The sequence below is a fragment of the Equus quagga genome, chromosome 6, assembly GCF_021613505.1.
Source record: "Equus quagga isolate Etosha38 chromosome 6, UCLA_HA_Equagga_1.0, whole genome shotgun sequence".
NCBI lineage: Eukaryota > Metazoa > Chordata > Mammalia > Perissodactyla > Equidae > Equus > Equus quagga.
The window spans coordinates 117,860,991-117,880,153 of record NC_060272.1 but is presented as its reverse complement, the minus strand read 5'-3'; the positions used below and the strand labels follow the sequence as shown (position 1 = coordinate 117,880,153).

General features: G+C 35.2%; 1 protein-coding gene across 3 annotated transcripts in view; it reads right to left on the bottom strand.

Annotated features, from left to right (window-relative positions):
- Positions 1 to 19,163, bottom strand: part of CNTLN (centlein) — a 314,336-nt gene that overhangs the window by 31,475 nt on the left and 263,698 nt on the right. For all 3 annotated transcript variants that reach the window (XM_046664977.1, XM_046664979.1, XM_046664980.1), the window contains exons 20-23: positions 16,118 to 16,215; positions 14,529 to 14,655; positions 12,771 to 12,908; positions 12,003 to 12,188 (exon numbers count right to left, since the gene is read on the bottom strand). In XM_046664977.1, coding sequence (XP_046520933.1) covers positions 12,003 to 12,188; positions 12,771 to 12,908; positions 14,529 to 14,655; positions 16,118 to 16,215 — 549 coding nt within the window. The remainder of the gene's footprint in view (positions 1 to 12,002; positions 12,189 to 12,770; positions 12,909 to 14,528; positions 14,656 to 16,117; positions 16,216 to 19,163) is intronic.

Sequence of the window (19,163 nt, the reverse complement as noted above, 5' to 3'; positions counted from 1 at the left end):
GGCTCCTGGGCATTGAATGTCAGTAGCATCTCCCAGTCAATATGACAACCCAAAGCCCTCATACATTTCTAAATGCTCCCTTAGGTGGATGAAAATTCCTTAGGTAAGAACTATGGATCAGGGGTATGAACATGAGACTAATCACTGGAATTAAAGATGCTCATGAATTGAGAGGCCTGGGTGTTGGACGACCTACATGGCTTTGAGGTTACCCAAAATCATAATAGAATTGTGTTGGAGACAAAAACTGTGAGCCAGGTGAAAAGCTGTATGACTAACTTTCTACAATGAGGTCCAATGGATTTTGATTGGTGATTGTATCTTCCAATGGGCTTCTGAGATCTATTTAAATAATTCTTAATCTCATGTATCCCAACAGAATTTCTAAACAGAGTTGAATAATATTGGGATTCCAGGATCCCCCCATGCCACGCACCATTAAAGTGTCATTAAAAAAGAGGTACCTAAATGAAGTAGAACCAACCAACATTAAGTAGCCTACATAATGAGCAGTGCTGTTACCAAACAATGTACCCTGTATACTTTCAGTTAAAATGCCTTTAATAAAAGTTCTCATCACAAGAAAAAAAATTTTGTAACTATGTGTGGTGATGGATGTTAACTAGACTTACTATGGTGATCATTTCACAATATATACATATATTGAATCATTATGTTATATACCTGAAACTAATATAATGTTATGTCAATTATATCTCAATTTTAAAAAATGTTAAAATTTTAAGTTACAGTATTTGGTAGGGGAAAATTTGGATAGATGTAGATGTTTACTCATTTAAAAGCAGTAATCCTGTATAAATATTCATAATATCAATATTGTTTCAAACCTTTTACTTCTGCCAACTACAGGCATCCTAATTCAAAATGCTTCCAATTGCCATTGTACAATAGGATATATGTAGTCTTTGTAATGTTGCCATTAGCTGGCTAAAAGCCACATAGGTGTATTTGGAAAAAAAATGCCTTTGTTATTAGAAAATGTTATGTTATTTGGTTGAAACATACTTCACGATGCTTGAATATTCCTCTCTGCTTCCAAATTATACCTTTCAGATATAGAGTCGAGTCTCCATTGCACTAAATTCAATGAACTTGAAATGTTTTACCTTCCATCCATATAGCCAAGTTAAGTTTTTATTTTTATATGATCACACTTGCCTGGTGTTCACATGCTGTGTCTCTGCTTTACTTCTCTCTCTCTCCTTTTTTTTAATCAGCCTGCTTTCAGCTCTGGGTGCTACTTCCATCTGGCTTTTATCTTTACTTCCTTTCCATCCATTACAAAATTGCCTTCTCTTACCAGTTCAAAATCTGCTCAGTTTCTCTCTAACCAACTCTAAAACCCTCAAACTGTGCAAAACTCTCTAAATACTCCAACGTTAAAAATATTAGAAGCTTAAAAAACTTTCACTCTATTTGCATCAGTTTAATAATGGTCCTTGGCTATCACTTATTTTAAAAGTAAGTCAAAACAATGTATGGCACAAAATAAGCACTTACATGTTAACTGAATTTCTAAAAATTTATTCCAGCCTTCTTACAATTCTTGAAATATTATGGGTTAGGAATTGTCCCAGTATCTGAGTATATTTTCAAAATAAGAATACTTCCTTGGATGTACACTTAACTTAAAGCCATTATACTTTTCAATTATTATGATATAACTTATTATAACCAGCTAGCAACAGTATTAGTGAGAAAGACAGTGAGCTATTTCATTCTAGTCTAATTAGATCTAGTTTTCCAGTCTTTTATCAATGAGTCTTTGTCTGCATTAGCTAACTACAAATAATTTTGAGATTTACTGAGTCATTATGAATGGATTAGACTTTTTCCAGTAAGATTAGATTATTTTGACGATAATTAGCTGCTCAAATACTCTGGAGTCACCCCTACCATCACAGTTTCTTGGAAAAGTAATGTATTTTTTTAATAGCTTTTAAAACAGCTTTATTAAGATATAATTTACATACTTTGAAGTTCACTCACATAAGTAATAGATTTCTATTAAGAACTTTTCTCTAAAAACAGCTGTCATTTACCATTCTTATACAATGACAGGATGGAAGAGTTAATTCAAATTGGATTGTATTATAAAATGTTTAAAAATCATAATTAAGAAGCGATGTCACCAAAATGGCAGAACAGGAGACTCAGCCTCTATCCCCTTACAAAGTTCAAAAATTAGACAGCTATCCATGAACAAAAATACCTCTGGTAGAGCTCAGGAATCCACTTAAGAAAGTTCAGCAACACAGTGGAGCAAAAGACCTGAGAATAACCGCACACAAAGGGAAAGAAGAACAGCCGCATTTTGCCTGCATCATCCCATCCCCCAGGCCAGCACTGCTCAGCACCAAGAGGGAGCTCTCCAGTTTGAAACAGTTCCCCTTGCTGGGAAAGGGAGAGTAGGGTGAGCAGTCAGCTCCCCAGACTCTCAGGCCATGTGAAAGACCCATCTCAAGTTTCATTAGATCCAGAGACTGGCAAGGAAGAGCTGTATAGAAATGGCTTGCAACAAGGAAGAAGGGCTGGGGCTATCACTATCAGCCATGCAGCGAGAGCAACTGTGGTTCATGGCTCCTGCTCTGTAGAGGAGCCTGACAGCTTTCACTGCTTAAGAAACCAGTGACCAGGATAGCTGCCGTGGATCCCCTGTAGATTTCATCACTGAACTTTCCGCCCTACAGCTTTTCACCTTTGCAGATGCCACCCATCTGAGTCCCTCCTTGCTCCCCACCCCCCACTGGGCCCCATTTGCAGTGGAAGCCAGACTGGCCTCTGCAGCTGCACAAGTGCAAGATGCCAGCCTAGACTTCTGCAGCTGAGCCCTACTGCTGTGCATGCACTTGGAGCTAACCCCTTCAGCTGTGCACCTGCACACCACAGGCCTGACTCCTGTCACTGGCCTCCAATGACACACAAGTGCCTCTGCTAAGACCCTGTAGCCACAGGACTGCACGTTGACAGCCAAGGCCCTCACAGCTGCTTGTGGGCCCAGATCTGGCCGTGTCTCCTCTCATTGGCCTGCACCACTGGGCTCACTTGCAGCTAGCCCCTCCACTGTGCAGCTGCATGCCATTGGCCCAATTCCCATTACTGGCCTCCACTGCCATGTGAGACCCTACATTAAGCAAAAAAAATGCCTACATTAAGCAAAAAAGAAAGATCTCAAATAAACAATCTAACATTATAGCTCAAGTGAAAAAACCTTTATACCTCTAAATGTACACTTCAACTAGAAAAAGAAGAACAAACTAAGCCCAAAGTTAGTAGTAGGAAGGAAATAAAAAAGAACAGAGCAGAAATAAATGAAATAGAGATAAAAGAGATTATAGAAAAGATCAATGAAACTAAGAGCTGGTTTTTTGAAGAGATAAACAAAATAGATAAACCTTTATCCAGAGTTAAGAAGAAAAAAGGAGAAAGACTTCAAATTAATAAAATTAGAAATGGAATAGAAGACATTACAACTGATACTACAGAATCACAAAGACTCATAAGAGGCCACTATGAACAATTATATGCCAATGAATGGGATAACCTAGAAGAAATGGATAAATTCCTAGAACACACAACCTACTAAGACTGAATCATGAAGAAACAGAAAATCTAAACAGACCAATAATGAGTAAGGAGATTGAATCAGCAATCAAAAACTTCCCAACAAAGAAAAGCCCAGGACTTGACAGCTTCACTGGTGAATTCTACCAAACATTTAGAGAAAAATTAAAGTCAATCCTTCTCAAACTCTTCCAAAAAAAATTGGAGAGAACACTTCCAAACTCATTTTATGGGGCCAGAATCATCCTGATAGCAAAGCCAGATAAGGATACTACAAGAAAAGCAAATTACAGGTCAAAAATCTCTGATGAACATAGATGCAAAAATTCTGAACAAAATACTAGCAAACTGGATTCAACAATACATTAAAAGGATTATACACCATGATCAAGTGGTATTTATCCCTGGGATGCAAGGCTTGATCACCATATGTAAATCAATAAATGTGACATAGCACATTAACAGAATGCAGGATAAAAATAATATGATCATCTCAACAGATGCAGAAAAAGCACTGGACAAAATTCAACATTTTTTCATGATAACAACTCTCATCAAAGTGGGTCTAGAAGAAAGATACCTCAACATAAGTAAAGACCATATATGATAAGCCCACAGCTAACATCACACTCAGTGGTGAAGGATTAAAAGTTTTCTCTCTAAGATCAGAAACAAGACAAGGGTGCTCACTCTCACCACTCCTATTCAATACAGTACTGGAGGTCTTAGCTAGAGTGAATTAGGCAAGAAAAAGAAATAAAAGGCATCCAAATCAGAAAGAAAGACATAAAATTGTCTCTGTTTACTCATGACTTGATCTTATATAGAGAAAATCCTAAAGATTCCACCAAAAAACTGTTAGAATTAATCAATGAATTCAGTAAAGTTGCAGGATACAAAATCAACAAACAAAAATTAGTTGTGTTTCTACACACTAACAACAAAACATCTGAAAAAGAAATAAAACAATTGTATTTCCAATAGCGCCCCAAACAATAAAATCTTAGGAATAAACTTAACCATGAAAGTGAAAGAGCTAAACACTGAAAACTATAAGACATTGATGAAAGAAATTCAAAAGACACAAATAAATGGAAAGATCCTGTGCTCACTGATCAGAAGAATTAATATTGTTAAAATATCCATACTACTTAAAGATGTCTAGAGATTCAATGCAATCCCTATCAAAATGCCAATGGCATTTTTCACAGAAATAGAAAAAACAATCCTAAAATTTGTTTGGAACCACAAAAGACCCTGAAGAGCCAAAGCAATCTCGAGAAAGAACAAAGCTGGTGGCATTGCACTTCCTGACTTCAAACTACAAACAACTCATATAACTCAACAGCAAAAACCCAAATAATCCAATTTAAAAATAAGCAAAGGACCTGAATAGGTATTTTCTAAAGAACACATACAAATGGCCAAGAAGTACATGAAAAGGTGCTCAACCTCATTAATCATGAGAGAAATGCAAATCAAAACCACAATAAAATATCACCTCACATCTGTTAGAATGGCTATTACCAAAAAGACAAGAGATAAAAAACGCTAGCAAGGAGGTGGAAAAAAGGGAATGCTTGTGCATTTTTGGTGGGAATGTAAACTGGTATAGCCACTATGAAAAACAGTATAGAGGTTCTTCAAAAAATTAAAAATAGAACTACCATATTATCCAGCAATTCCACTTCTGGGTCTATATTCAGAAGAAATGAAATCAGGATCTCAAAGAGATCTACACCACCATGCTCAGTGCAGCATTATTTACAATAGCTAAGACATGGAAACAACCTAAGTGTCCACTGATGGATGAATGGATAAAGAAAATGTGATCTATATATACAATGGAATATTATTCAGCCAGAAAAAAGAAGGAACTCTTGTCATTTGCAATAACACAGATGGACCTTGAGGGCATTTTGCTAAGTGAAATAAGTCAGATAGAAAAAGACAAGTACTTTATGATCTCACTTATATGTGGAATCTAAAAAAGCCAAACTCATAGAAGCAGAGAGTAAAGGTGGGGGAAGTGAGATGTTGGTTAAAGGGTACAAACCTCCGGTGATAAGAAGAATCCAGGCACCGGCCCGGTGGCGCAGCGGTTAAGTACGCACATCCCGCTCCGGCGGCCTGGGGTTCGCCGGTTCAGATCCCGGGCGCAGACATGGCACCACTTGGTACGCCATGCTGTGGTAGGCGTCCCACATATAAAGTTAAGGAAGATGGGCATGATGTTAGCTCAGGGCCAGTCTTCCTCAACGAAAAGAGGAGGATTGGCAGCAGTTAGCTCAGGGCTAATCTTCCTCAAAAAAAAAAAAAAAAGAATCCAGGGATCTAGTGTATAGCATAGTGACTACAGTTAACAATACTGTATCATGTACTTGAAAGTTGCTATGAGATAGATTTTAAATATTTTAAAAATGAGATAGATTTTAACAACAACAAAATGGTAATTATGTGAGGTGAAGGATGCGTTAACTAACCTTATTGTGGTAAACATTTCATAATATATACATGTATCAAATCGTCACATTGTACACCTTAAACTTATACATGGTTATATGTCAATTATATCTCAATAAAGTTGGGGAAAAAAAAGAACAGGAAAACATCAGAATTAAGAGAGTAGATCAGTGTCAAAGTATTAACAATTGTACATATAAAAATAAAATTATGGGGGCCGCCTAGTGGTGTAGTGGCTAAGTCCACAGGCTCTGCTTTGGCAGCCCAGGGTTCACAAGTTCAGATCCTTGGTGGGGACCTACATACCACTCATAAAGCCATGCTGTGCAGGTCTCCCACATACAAAATAGAGGAAGACTGGCACAGATTTTAGCTCACTGACAATCTTCCTCAAGCAAAAAGAGGAAGATTGGCAACAGGTGTTAGCTCAGGGCCAATCTTCCTCACCAAAAAAAATTAAATTAAAATTAAAATTAAAAAATAAAATAAAATTAAAATTAAAATTAAAAAATAAAGTAAAATAAAATTATGGGGCCAGCCAGGTGGCGTAGTGGTTAAGTTCGTGTGCTCTGCTTCGATGGTCTGGGGTGCGCAGATTTGGATCCCGAGTGTGGACCTACACACCGCTCATCAAGCCATGCTGTGGTGGCATCCCACATACAAAGTAGAGGAAAACTGGCACAGATGTTAGCTCAGTGACAATCTTCCTCAAGCAAAAAGAGGAATATTAGCAACAGGTGTTAGCTCAGGGCCAATTTTCTTCACTAAAAAAATTAGTAAATAAAATTATACTGCTCCAAAATGTTCTCACTACAGAAGCCAGAAATTTATATGCCCAAAACATCTTACTAAATCTTGCCAAAGCAAGTACACATTGATAATTAAATGATTTAAGCTTCCAGCTAAATGTTCTTCTTTGGCTGGTTATTTATTTCATAGCTAACAAGAACCATTTAGAAGATGGAATTTGGCATATGACTCTCACATACAAGAACATTAACAAGCCTAAATCAGGGTTCAGTCAAACTGAGCAAATACTTCTAGAAATTTCCCTTGTGTGTTTTCTTCAGTTATTAGGAGAATTCAAAGCCTCAGCTCTGCCACATATACCCAGCCCAGATGCTCAAAGCACTTGATTTTACCCCAGGGCAAAATTCCATATTCAAGACTAGATCTAGAACAGATGGCCACTCCACCTCTTCTATAATCTTGTTGTGCCCTATGAATAAATGAAAAGACTAAAGGGACACAGATTCCACAATAGGGCCAGAACAAACATTATTACTATTAATACTACTAACAATATTTATTAAGTACTTTTGTGTACATGGTACCCTAATAAGCTCTGCACAGAGTCCTGGTGATCATAATGTTCCATATAGGAACTATGCACATTCTTTAATGGTGCCCATTAGAGAACGTGCGCAGCTCTTGCCTTCACAGAGTTTTTAATCTGAGCAGTGATTGTGTGTCCAGTACCACTCCTGGAGCAGATATAAAATCAATTCCTCAAGAATTTAATGAATCTGGGGCCAGCCTGGTGGCACAGCAGTTAAGTGCGCATGTTCCGCTTCTCAGAGGCCTGGGGTTCACCAGCTGGGATCCCGGGTGTGGACAGGGCACTGCTTGGCAAGCCATGCTGTGGTAGGCGTCCCACATATAAAGTAGAGGAAGATGGGCATGGATGTTAGCTCAGGGCCGGTCTTCCTCAGCAAAAAGAGGAGGATTGGCAGTAGTTAGCTCAGGGCTAATCTTACTCCAAAAAAAAAAAAAAGCTTTTAATGAATCCTATTATGTGCCAGTACTTTGGGGATAACGAATGACAATGTCCCTGCCTTCAAGTTGGCTATAATCTACTCGAAACAAAAAGAAAAATACAGGAGTCAAGGGTTATATGTTAATTTATGTGGTACACACAGTAAATATTCAAGAGATAAATGAGAGCCATACTATTACTACTAGCTGACGCTTAGCACTTCTAGTCTATAGACCAATGTTTTGAGCTCTATCGAAGTTAACTTATTTAAATCCTTGCCTTGGGTATGCTCCATTATGACCGCTCATTCTATAGATGGGAAACTGAGGCACAGAGGGTTAAGTCACTTGCCTGAGATAACATAGCTAGTAACTGGTAGAGTGGGGCTTTTTCCTCTTAACCACAGAGCTGAAGAAAGGATTCAGGAGAGAGGAGGGCACTGAGCTAAATCTGAAGGATTTAGAGCAAAGAGGGAAGGGCATGTTGAGTGAGAGAACTTGAACAAAGGCAGGACTGAACACAATATGAGTAAAAGTTGGAGAGTGGTGGGAAAGAAGATTAGATTCTAGGCAGGATAAACAGGGTCAAATTATGGAAGGTTTTAAATTTTTAAAAAGGGGGAAGTTTTGATCTAATGTGGTAGGATTTAAGATGTCACTGATGGTATGTTGCCTCAGATGGTGGCTCCTGAGCATTCCTACCTAGTCCTAAGGTCATATGTGCGAGGAAGGCAAGGATGATATAATCTCATTCCTCAGACTCAAATATCCGGTCTCTGCCAATGTTTCTGGTTTTGACATTAATCTGCTGGTGGCCCTTTATTAGAGAAATAGATTTTAAGCAGCAAGTGCTGCCAGTATCAACTACACGCTGACCCTAAAACACAGTTAAGAAAAACAAATGTCAAATTATCATTAAAAGTCATGAGTGGTAAGAGGTGCTATTAAACACCAAACAATATATATTTTGTTATTTAATTCAATTTATAAGAAAAATTTAAGGCAATGTTTTTAGAACTACACTACACATAGTAATCACCCAGTTAACATGTTAAATGCAGATTGTTGGGTCCTACCCCAACCAAGAGGTTGATTTAATAAGTTGATTTCGGGACAAAAATTATGCATTTTTATTTAAAAGCAATAGAATCAGTCGATTCTAACTCAGGCAATCTAAATATCAAACTGAAACAAAGTGGAAAAGTTCTGAAAGAATACTAAAAATAGTTTACCTGTATCTATTATCTTTCCCTATTATAGAATCTTTAATACATTACTCAAATTAAAAAAAGCCACAAAACCACAGCAATCCTGAATTTATCTATTAAAACACTTAATATATCATTGCTGGTAAAAAATATGAAAAGCCAATAAGTCACGTGTGAACAACTAGAGATTAGATACTCACTTTATCATTAAATATTGTTTATATCCTTGGACATAAATAAAAAGTTTGTTTTTAAAGAGATAATTTTGGCTAAATTATTTTATGTGAAGAAGCACACCAATTACACTATCATGGAGGTCATGAAACTTCATCAAGTCCAGAATAACCAGATATCTAGTCATAAAATTTATTTTTCTGTTTTAAAAACTTCCAGTTATCAATTCTTCTTTTTAAAAAGGACTCTGGGGCTGGCCCAATGGCATAGTGGTTAAGTTTGCACACTTTGCTTTGGCAGCCGGGGTTCTCAGGTTCAGATCCCGGGTGTGGACCTAGCACTGTTCATCAAGCCATGCTGTGTTAGCATCCCACATACAAAACAGAGTATGATGGGCACAGATGTTAGCTCAGGGCTAATCTTCCTCAGCAAAAAGAGGAGGATTGGCAATGGATGTTAGTTCAGGGCCAATCTTCTTCACACACAAAATAAACAAATAAATAAAATTTAAAAAAATAAAAAGGACACATTCAAAGAATATTTCAGGAAAAACAATAATTAGCATTTTGAATAAATCTTATAATCATTTATTTCATATTTTACATCTTGGCTAAAAATTCAATAAACAAAACCCTAAGCTGAATATAAAACAAGAAAACAAAGATTTATGAAGCTAAAAGGCATAATAAAAATGGTTCTATACCATGAGTAAAATAATGACAATATTCAATGAGAACGCTTATCATAAGTTAAACAGTGGGACTATTCAAGAAGCATTTGGAAGAAATGACATTTTAAATCTGGAAAAGGTAAATTACATTTACTAAAATTAATACTCTGCAATCATTTAGGGTCCTCTGAGGCAAGAATTATTGGTTTGACTTTACACCAGTTGAAACCTTTGTTAAAAGAGATAAAATGTTTTATTTCATTCATTTTGTAGATATTTTTAAAATGAGAAGACTCCCAAGGTATCAATGATTTCCAAAGAAACAAGGTAAGGGATTTGTTCTAAATGGTGTACTACTAACACTGGCATAAAAGGTTGTAAGCTCCTATTTTTAGGGGAATGAAGAATATCACATTATACATAAGATCCAGTTATTTTCCACCTTATATTCAATCTATAAGCCCAGGAACGTTATGTCTGATAAATAAGGTCAATACTTAAGGGGATAAGGAGATTCAAAAATATTCTACTGTATGTCGAGCAGAGGACCTTCCTTACCGGGGGCTTAAGAGATGCCAAACTACTGACCGATCTAGAGGGAGGGGAGGGGAAGGTGGGGAGGGAGAGGAGAGGGGAGGGGAGGGGATGAGAGGAGAGGAGAGGAGAGGAGAAGAGACGAGACGAGACGAGATGAGACGAGAAGAGAAGAAAAGAAAAGAACCTTATTTGAAAACACTAACATGTTAATATATATAAAGTAATATACTTTTAAAAATATATATGTGTGGCAAGTGTAATCGAACAGTTCAAATAATAGTGGTGTTATTTGGGAAAAGAGACAGTAAGTGGTGATGTTATTTTACTCCATAGGAGGACATTTAACGTTTCATTTTATAAAGAGTCCACAAATTGAAAATATTTTATATATTTAAGTACATTTCTACTGCTAAGATATGCCAGTATTTACTAATGCATGCCATCTGAAGGAAAAGTTGCATGAGGAATCTCATCACAGATTGGTTAAAAGAAAAGAACACTGTGATTTCAGGAGAAATGGGAGAAAGCAGAGTTATTCTACTACTGTAGTCAAAACTGTTTAAACTCTTATTTTTAAAGGCCAAAAGGACTATCATTAAAATTTCACATTCCTAATGGAAATTTACTTTGATTAGTTAGTGATCATTATCACATGCCAACTCTTTACGAGGCACTAACGGTACATGTTACGGAGGCAGAGAGGAATAAAACACTGTCCTTGACTTTAAGGAACTCACAATCTATCTAGAAGCAGCAGATTCATCTGCTAATTATAACACAAGGTAGAATAAAAGGCATTAAACAGAGGTGTGAACAACTCACCGTGGGATTAAAAGGAGCAGAGCAGTCCCCAGATTCTTGGCTGTAGCGCCTGGTACCTCTGAAACCAGAGCTGTTCTTTTTAGATTTTTCTAGAAGGGTTAAGGGAGGAATACTGCCTGCCTGTATGGGGCAGAAGGACAGACCAGAGGTCTAAAAGCTGCTTACAAAGACTTGCAAACAAACCACGTGTTTTAGCTCTGTGTCCCCTTCCCCAACACACTCAATTTCGGTAGTGCCTTGCGCAGCCAATCCCTGAGCCTTTCTGGGGTTCTTCAGCTGTCAGGTAATTTCTAGACGGTACCCCCTTTGCAGGCACTTCTGTCTGTCTTCCTTTTGTTCTGCTAAGCCATTTACCATCCCTCTATCCGTTCCATGTCTTGAAGGGTTGTGGACTGGGGTTCAGATGTCTCCCAGCTTCAATAAACATGAGGCAAGTTTTCGGTTGTTTTTCTTGCTTTGATGATTTTCAAAAGGAGAGTAGAGTGGAAATGACTTAATTCTTTCATCTTAAAACCTGCCTTAATTATGTGATTACTACAATTTCGTAACTAAATTGACATTTAGAAAAGAATACTAACAGTAAAGTGAAAAATTTTAAACTCGAGCTATAAAAACAAATCTTTCATAGACAAATTTTGAAGAACGTGGCGAGAAGGGTAGGAGAAGATGCTTTATGGTTTAAGGAAGCAGAAAGAAACTTCAAAGTATTCCCCAAATCATCTGAAGTAGGCTACTGCCTACCCTGCCTGAAGGAAAGTACAAGTTAGGAAAGCACAAACAATTCAAACCTTCACAAATACGGTGAACTCCTCCACTTTCTCAGTGGCTAACAGCAACTTCTTCTGTGCCCCTTCTAGGGCCTGCTCACTTTGCAATGCTAATCCTTGAAGATGTTTAGATGCTGCTGTTTCAATTTCTGCCATGGCAGATTCAGTCTCATTTACTTTTGATACTAGGATGTTAAGCTTGAGATCCTGCAAAAAACCCGTAATCACAGAATAAAAAATATTTCATAAACAGATTTGGAAGAGTTAGTAACACATGACAGATAAAGAAAGGATTTCATTACTCTCTCTGTATGTATTTATTTTTATTTGGGTAAAATTGATGGTTGTTTCTGTTTATTTTTAATAAAATATCCTGAGCACATATTTTTATATATTTATCATCAAAATTAGTATACGCTTTTTAAAAATAATAAATCATTAAAGATATGGAAGCTATTTTAGACCAAAAGATCTCATATAGTAAATGGCAATGTTTAATTAGTTTATAAGTTTAGGTGGACCTAAAAGATTTATATCCACTTGTGCCAGTTCTTAACAATAGAATTCATTTATAAGAAATTATCAAGACACAAAATCTGTTTCTCTAATATAGCACTACCTTGAATGTTAAATTCTTAGTGTTTCATGTAGAGATATAAACGTTCGTTGCAGTTATCTGAAACATTTAAGTAACTCATAATAGTTTGGGAAAGGAAAAATTGGCAACTTTAAAAATGAAAAAGACATTATTACATTCCATCTCTAAGCTAAAACGTCCTGAATACACACCTTTTTTTCTAATTCCTCTTTAGTTTTCTGATACATCTGTTCATACTGTGACTTCTCTCTCACAGCGACGCTGAGTCTCTGCTTTAGTGAATCAATAGATACCTTCTTGTTGGAGCACTCCTCAGTCAATGTCTGCACCTACAGTAAGGCATAAGGTAATTGTTACTAGTGAAGGCATTCTAGTGGTATTCTGTCCTTGTTCCAACAGAAACCAAATGAACGCATGGTTATTTTTTCATAAATGATATCAAATTTAAGTATAAGATTAGTAGAACTCACATTGTGAATGAGGCCAATAATCCTTAATCAATAGCACACCAAAAATCGGAAAAAAAAATGAATACTGATACATGTAGTCTTCCACCTAATAAGACAATATTAATTTTAACTACATTTCTTTTAATTATTAAGCTAAACTTCCTGAAGCAGAAGATGGTCGGTTTTGATTCTTAGACAAGCCAAGGTATGGATAACTTTCAGTTGTAGTCTCCGATATAATATGTACTTTTCAGGGTAAAATTAAATAAGTAATACAACATATTTATTATACATTTAAAAGAATAACAAAGGAAATAGTTTTTCTTTTTCTGTTTAATGAAATACTAGAGATACATAATTACTTATACAAAGATTCTAAGACTATCAGAAATGATTATTGACATTAAAAAGTGAGCAAAATTTAAAGGATAACATTGAAAAAATCTATAGGAAGTAATTATAATTTATGTAGGTGTGTGGAGGAGAAAGAGAAAGAAAATCCATATGCGTTTGTCTTGCTCATGTAAAATTTTCTCTCTTAAATTCATTTGAGCTAAACGGATACTTAACGTTTTTATCTCCAACAAGGAAAGTAAAGGAGATGTTCTCCCTGGAGTGGATAACATTTAGTGAATGCCAAAGCACAAGCTGCTTTATGACTTGTGCAAATAGCACCTATTTTTTTTTTTAAACAAAAAAATCTCTTTTAGCAAATTGCTGATTTCTACTTTGGGGTCAGATAATATACAACTATTTTAAGTACAACTCTCTTCCTAAGTAGACTGCATTGAGTATACACAGGGGAAAAGTACACTTTAAAAAGATTGTGGTGGGGGCCAGTCCCGTGGCATAGTGGTTAAGTTCGGCACGCTCCACTTCAGCGGCCCAGGTTCACAGGGTCAGATGCTGGGTGTGGACGTACACCACTTGTCAGCCATGCTGTGGCAGCATCCCATGTATAAAGTGGAGGGAGACTGACATAGATGTTAGCTCAGGACTAATCTTCCTTAAGCAAAAAAAGAGGAAGATTGGCAACAGATGTTAGCTCAGGGCTAATCTTCCTCAGGAAAAAAAAAATTGTGGTATGTACAAATTTTTAAAGAACTTCTGATAGTTATTGGTTATCACCTATTTAATTTAAAACTACATGTGTGATTCTATCGTTATAAATTGTAATTTTAAATAAAACAAAATGCTGAATAAACTGTAATTAAGTATCTCAGAAATATTAAAGATCTTTAAAATTTAAACTTAATTATCTTCTCATGTTTATGTTTACAAATATAAAAAGAATGTGTGGCTAATATTATGTATAAGATTTTGGAGTCCTGAATTTTGAAACAATGTACTTTCAGAGCAAATAATGTAATTATATGTAACAGTATATATATATTCTATGAATACTTTGTATAAATTTATTGAGATTGAATATTCAAGTGAAGGAGGTAAATACAACGGGAATCGATTTTTTTTAGTGTCAACAAACGTAAAAGTTGATACCTTTTTTTCAAGATTTTCTAACATTTCATTAACACTCTCATTACTTTCCAAATTCACTTTCTGTCGAAATTTCAAGTCCTCTATCAAATGTCTTTTCATGGTTATGTCCCTCTCCATTCGAGACAGCCTTGAAAGGGAAAAACAAGAGGATAAGCTCACATATTATCCAACGCTATACTTACCTTTAATCTTTAAATGCTATCTGATATTAGTGAAACTGCAAATTAATAAAATAACTGCATGGGGTAAAATATTGCGCTGTTAATATTTTGAATATTTGTAAGATATGCAATCCAGTTGTGACTTGGTAATTATAGTATTATATATGCATTAAAACATAAAAAATAGAAGAACTGAGGAAGATTAATAAAATTTATGAAAACAAAATTATATTTAAATTATCTTCTTGCATTACTAAGAAAAATCCAAGTGATAGAGATCACCAAAAAGCATAACACTGAGAAAACAACTCTATACTTTAATAAACAAATGCAAAATCTTATAATATCATGTAAACACACTAAAATTAGGCACGATACCTTCTAATTTAATGTCATTTGAGATTGAACTGACATTTCAGTTTAGGTTAAGTTGCTAACATATTAGGTACAAAATGGTAGATGCAGTGACAACCACCACAACTATTCCCACTATAATAACAACAGCTAACATTTCCGGAGTCCTTATTAGGGCCAGTCACGGCTATAAGTGCTTTCCATGCACTAACTCATTTAACCCTCGTAAGATCTTTAAGAGCTAATACTACTAAATTGAGGCACTGAGCCAGCAGGTAGAGGAGCCAGGATTCAGAAAACATTTCTTACAGCCCTCTCTGTTAAACAGTAAGCAAGACTTCCCCTTAATCTAATAAGTAAACTCCAAGATACTCTGTTTAAAAAATTAACCAATCTTTTTGTCTAAGAGTTTTATCTATTAATATCACTTCTAAGTGTTCTTCACTTATAATGTGGTATACATGCACGTGTATGAGATACATACATCCTAAATGATCAATGACACACTGGAATTCTAGCTGAAAATGTTAGCACCTCTATGCTCTGGTATATCTATAACAGATACAGACAGAAAATAATTTTGACTCAGTGAGATAGAATATTTTAAACCCCTTTTATTAATAAATACCTTAAGTACAAACTTTCATAACCCTCCAGTTATTTTAAATACAAATAAAATTTTCCCCCTTTTCCATCTTAGCTTTGTAAACTTAGGCATTAAATCCAATGTAAGGATCAACCCACACATACATATTTTGTCAAACAATTACCATATCCTAAAATTTTTTGTTCATAGTCTTCAGGCCATTAATTTATATTTATTTGAAATTAAATGTTTATTGTAAGAAAGAAAATCTATAATATTATAAATATAATTTTAAAATAGTAACTAACTTGCCATCAACCATGCTTTCTGTGATATCCCTTAAACTTTCATCCTCTGTAGGCCTGAACACAAACTAAGGATGAACAATTCAATTTTTAACGTTTGTATTCTCTTGAGGTGCAATGTTTAATAGAGGTGATTGCCACTAGGTGGCACCAAATACAATGGATAAAAACATAAAGACATACTTTTCATGCATTTCCTTTATGTGTTCTTCTTTTGCCAGGAGTTCAAATTTCAGAGACTTCACGTTTGACAACTGTTTAGTGAGTTCATTAGTTGCATTCTAGATTAAAAACGTACATAAATTCAAATACACCTTTCGATCTCGGTCTAAAGCAGTACAAAAATAAATGCCATTCTCATGAACAGTAATAAATTTGTAATAATTATCCTTATAATTAAAATGAACATTTTAATATTTTTAAATCTTTTATATGTTCTAATAGAAATACTATAGTACACTAAAAGTTTTATATAACATGCCAAAACTGTAGAAGAATGTAATCATATAACAACTGCAAAGAATACACACCCAAAATACATTTACAGGAAATACAGATGTTTTTTGTAAAATGTAAATGTGTATGCAATTAAGTATTTTAATGGTTTAATAAGATAACTTAAAACTAATGCTGGATTTACTAATAGCCTATAACAGACTAAATATTGTCACAAATGCTCTGCCTTTCCCACAAAGAGAAGGAATCCATCTCCCAACCCCTTGAATCTGGTCTGGGCTGTGATTTGCTTTGACCAAAAGAACATGGCAGAAATGACACTGTGCAAGCACCAGACCCTTGGCCTAAGTCCTGGTAGCTTGCCCCTCTGCGCTCCTGGAATATGGCCCTGGGATCACCTTGCAAGGAATACAGAGGAAAGGCCACGTGGAGGAGTACTGGGGCACCCAGGTGACAGAAAACAGGACAACTGCCAGACCTGGGAGTGAGGCTATCTTGGAACTTCCCACTCAGGTCAATCCTTGGTTTAGAGAAATGCAGGCATCTGAGAGACCCCAGAAGAGAACGGCAAAAGAACTGCCCAGTCAACCCCCGGAACATAAGAAATAATAAATTGCTGCTGTTTTAAACTGCTATATTTTAGGATAGCTTTTTAGACAGTAATAAAAAACTGACAGAATCTTATGAATGCTAAATACTTCCTTACTTGAACTTACTAATAATACCACTTATTATTAAAGTATTTATACATAATTATTAGTTTTCCAAAGCTTTGTGGTATTTGTTGTCTGCACAGCGTAGGAGCCAGAGGGAGTAACTAGAGCGTTAGGACCCCTAAGTTTCAATTTTGACTCAAGTTCCAAGTAAACATGTAATCTGACACATCACTTAATCTTTTTGATACTTTAGTTTTTCCACCTACAAGATAGTGTTGATATGCAGTAATTCATTGGTTAATTTTAAAAAATATTTAACATATATAAAATATTATAGCTTTAAAAATATTTGGAGTAGTTATTTTGCTAATCTTTCTAGTAACTACAATCAACTGCTTCTATTAGAACTATTCCCAGGTTTGACTGACAAAAGCTAAAAAAATGTAAATCTGAAAAGATGAAACCATTAATCACACAATGTAAATAAAAGTCAAATTCATCAGATAGACTTTAAATATTTAATATTTAAATATCTAATATTTAAATATTGGTATACCCTATGTAAATAAAATATTTGAAGTAATTTTAATTTTTACATCAAATATGATATTAATTGTCTTAAAAACCCAAGGCTACCTCAACACGACAACTGTATCGAATGTTAAAAGTTTTGATCACATTTGTGTAATGCAATCTAAATTTCCACCATATTTTCCATGTTTAAGGTGATATCTAGTGTCTTATTTCTAGCACTGCCAGAGTAGGAGGTTACACGCTAGTAAGTTTACCAGATAACTGAAGCTTTGCTTTACTTATTAATCTTAAATTCTTTCCGGAATGACCGTTCATTCATTTAGAAACAGGAACATCCACAATTCATTAAGCTAATAGTGATGCTTTAATATAGTGATATTATATTATAAATATTATCAGTATATTAAATATATGGTATATTACTTATCAACTATATTATCACTATATCATTATAGAGTGATGTCTTTAGGAATGATTATGATATAAATGATAAATGATTATGATATAAATGGCTACTTACTCCTACTCTAAATGGTCCTATACTGCTATTTTTATAATTTTGCATTTTTACCTTAACATTTTTATACATATTTTTTCTCTCTGTCAGTCTGTTGGTTACAATTTCTTGTTTCTGTCAATATTCCTGCCTAAAAACAATCATCCTGTCCCTTAATACGCATACTTCTACTTTGTTGCTTTTGAGGGGTTTTCTGCCAAGAAGTTAAATAAATAAACTTATTAGAGCTGTATTTAAAATAAAAGATAACAGGCAGTAAATGAAACCTGTCAGTATTTTGACAGAAAAAAAAAAGGATTTTAAGATAGCTGTTTGAATCTTTTCTGTTTTTAGACTTAAGGCTGTTATTTTAGGTGACTGAAAATGCCATAACTCTGACTTCTAGATAATTGAGGGATTACTGAATTATAGTAAATAAAAAAATGCCAGCTTGATATATACTTATGCCAGAATTTCTAAGTCTCACAGCTATTTCATTTGATTCTCAACACTCCTTCTGACATGGGTAGAAAGGTATCGCTGCTGTAGACCTCTGGAGAAGTTAAGTAACTTCCCTAATCGGTCTCAGGAGAAGTCAGCGGACAAAGAGTGATCACAACCCAGGTCCTCTGATCCTTTTCCATTTCCTACTACACAATACTTCCCTGCAGCATGACTTAACATCTGGAGTAAAACACACATTTCAAAAATGTCACCATGACAAGAATCCATCCTGGTTAGAGCTTTCCTACCTGTTTATTAAATATTATTTAAAATTTGCAGACTGTAATAAGTAAGGGCATGGACTCAGGAGCCAGATGGTTTGAGTTCTAATCTCAGTTCTGTCACTAAGTAGCCATGTGACCTGGGAGAATTAACTTATTCTCTCTGTGTCTCAGTTTTCTCAATTGCAAAATAGAGATAATAATAGAACTTATCATACAGGGTTCAAATGAGGATTAAATGAGTTAATATTGGTAAAGGAGTTAGAACCAGCCAGGCAATAGATTATATACAAAGGAGTAGTAGTTTAAAAACTACTAACCTTTATTATTAATTTACTGGGAAATTGGAAGAGAACATGGTA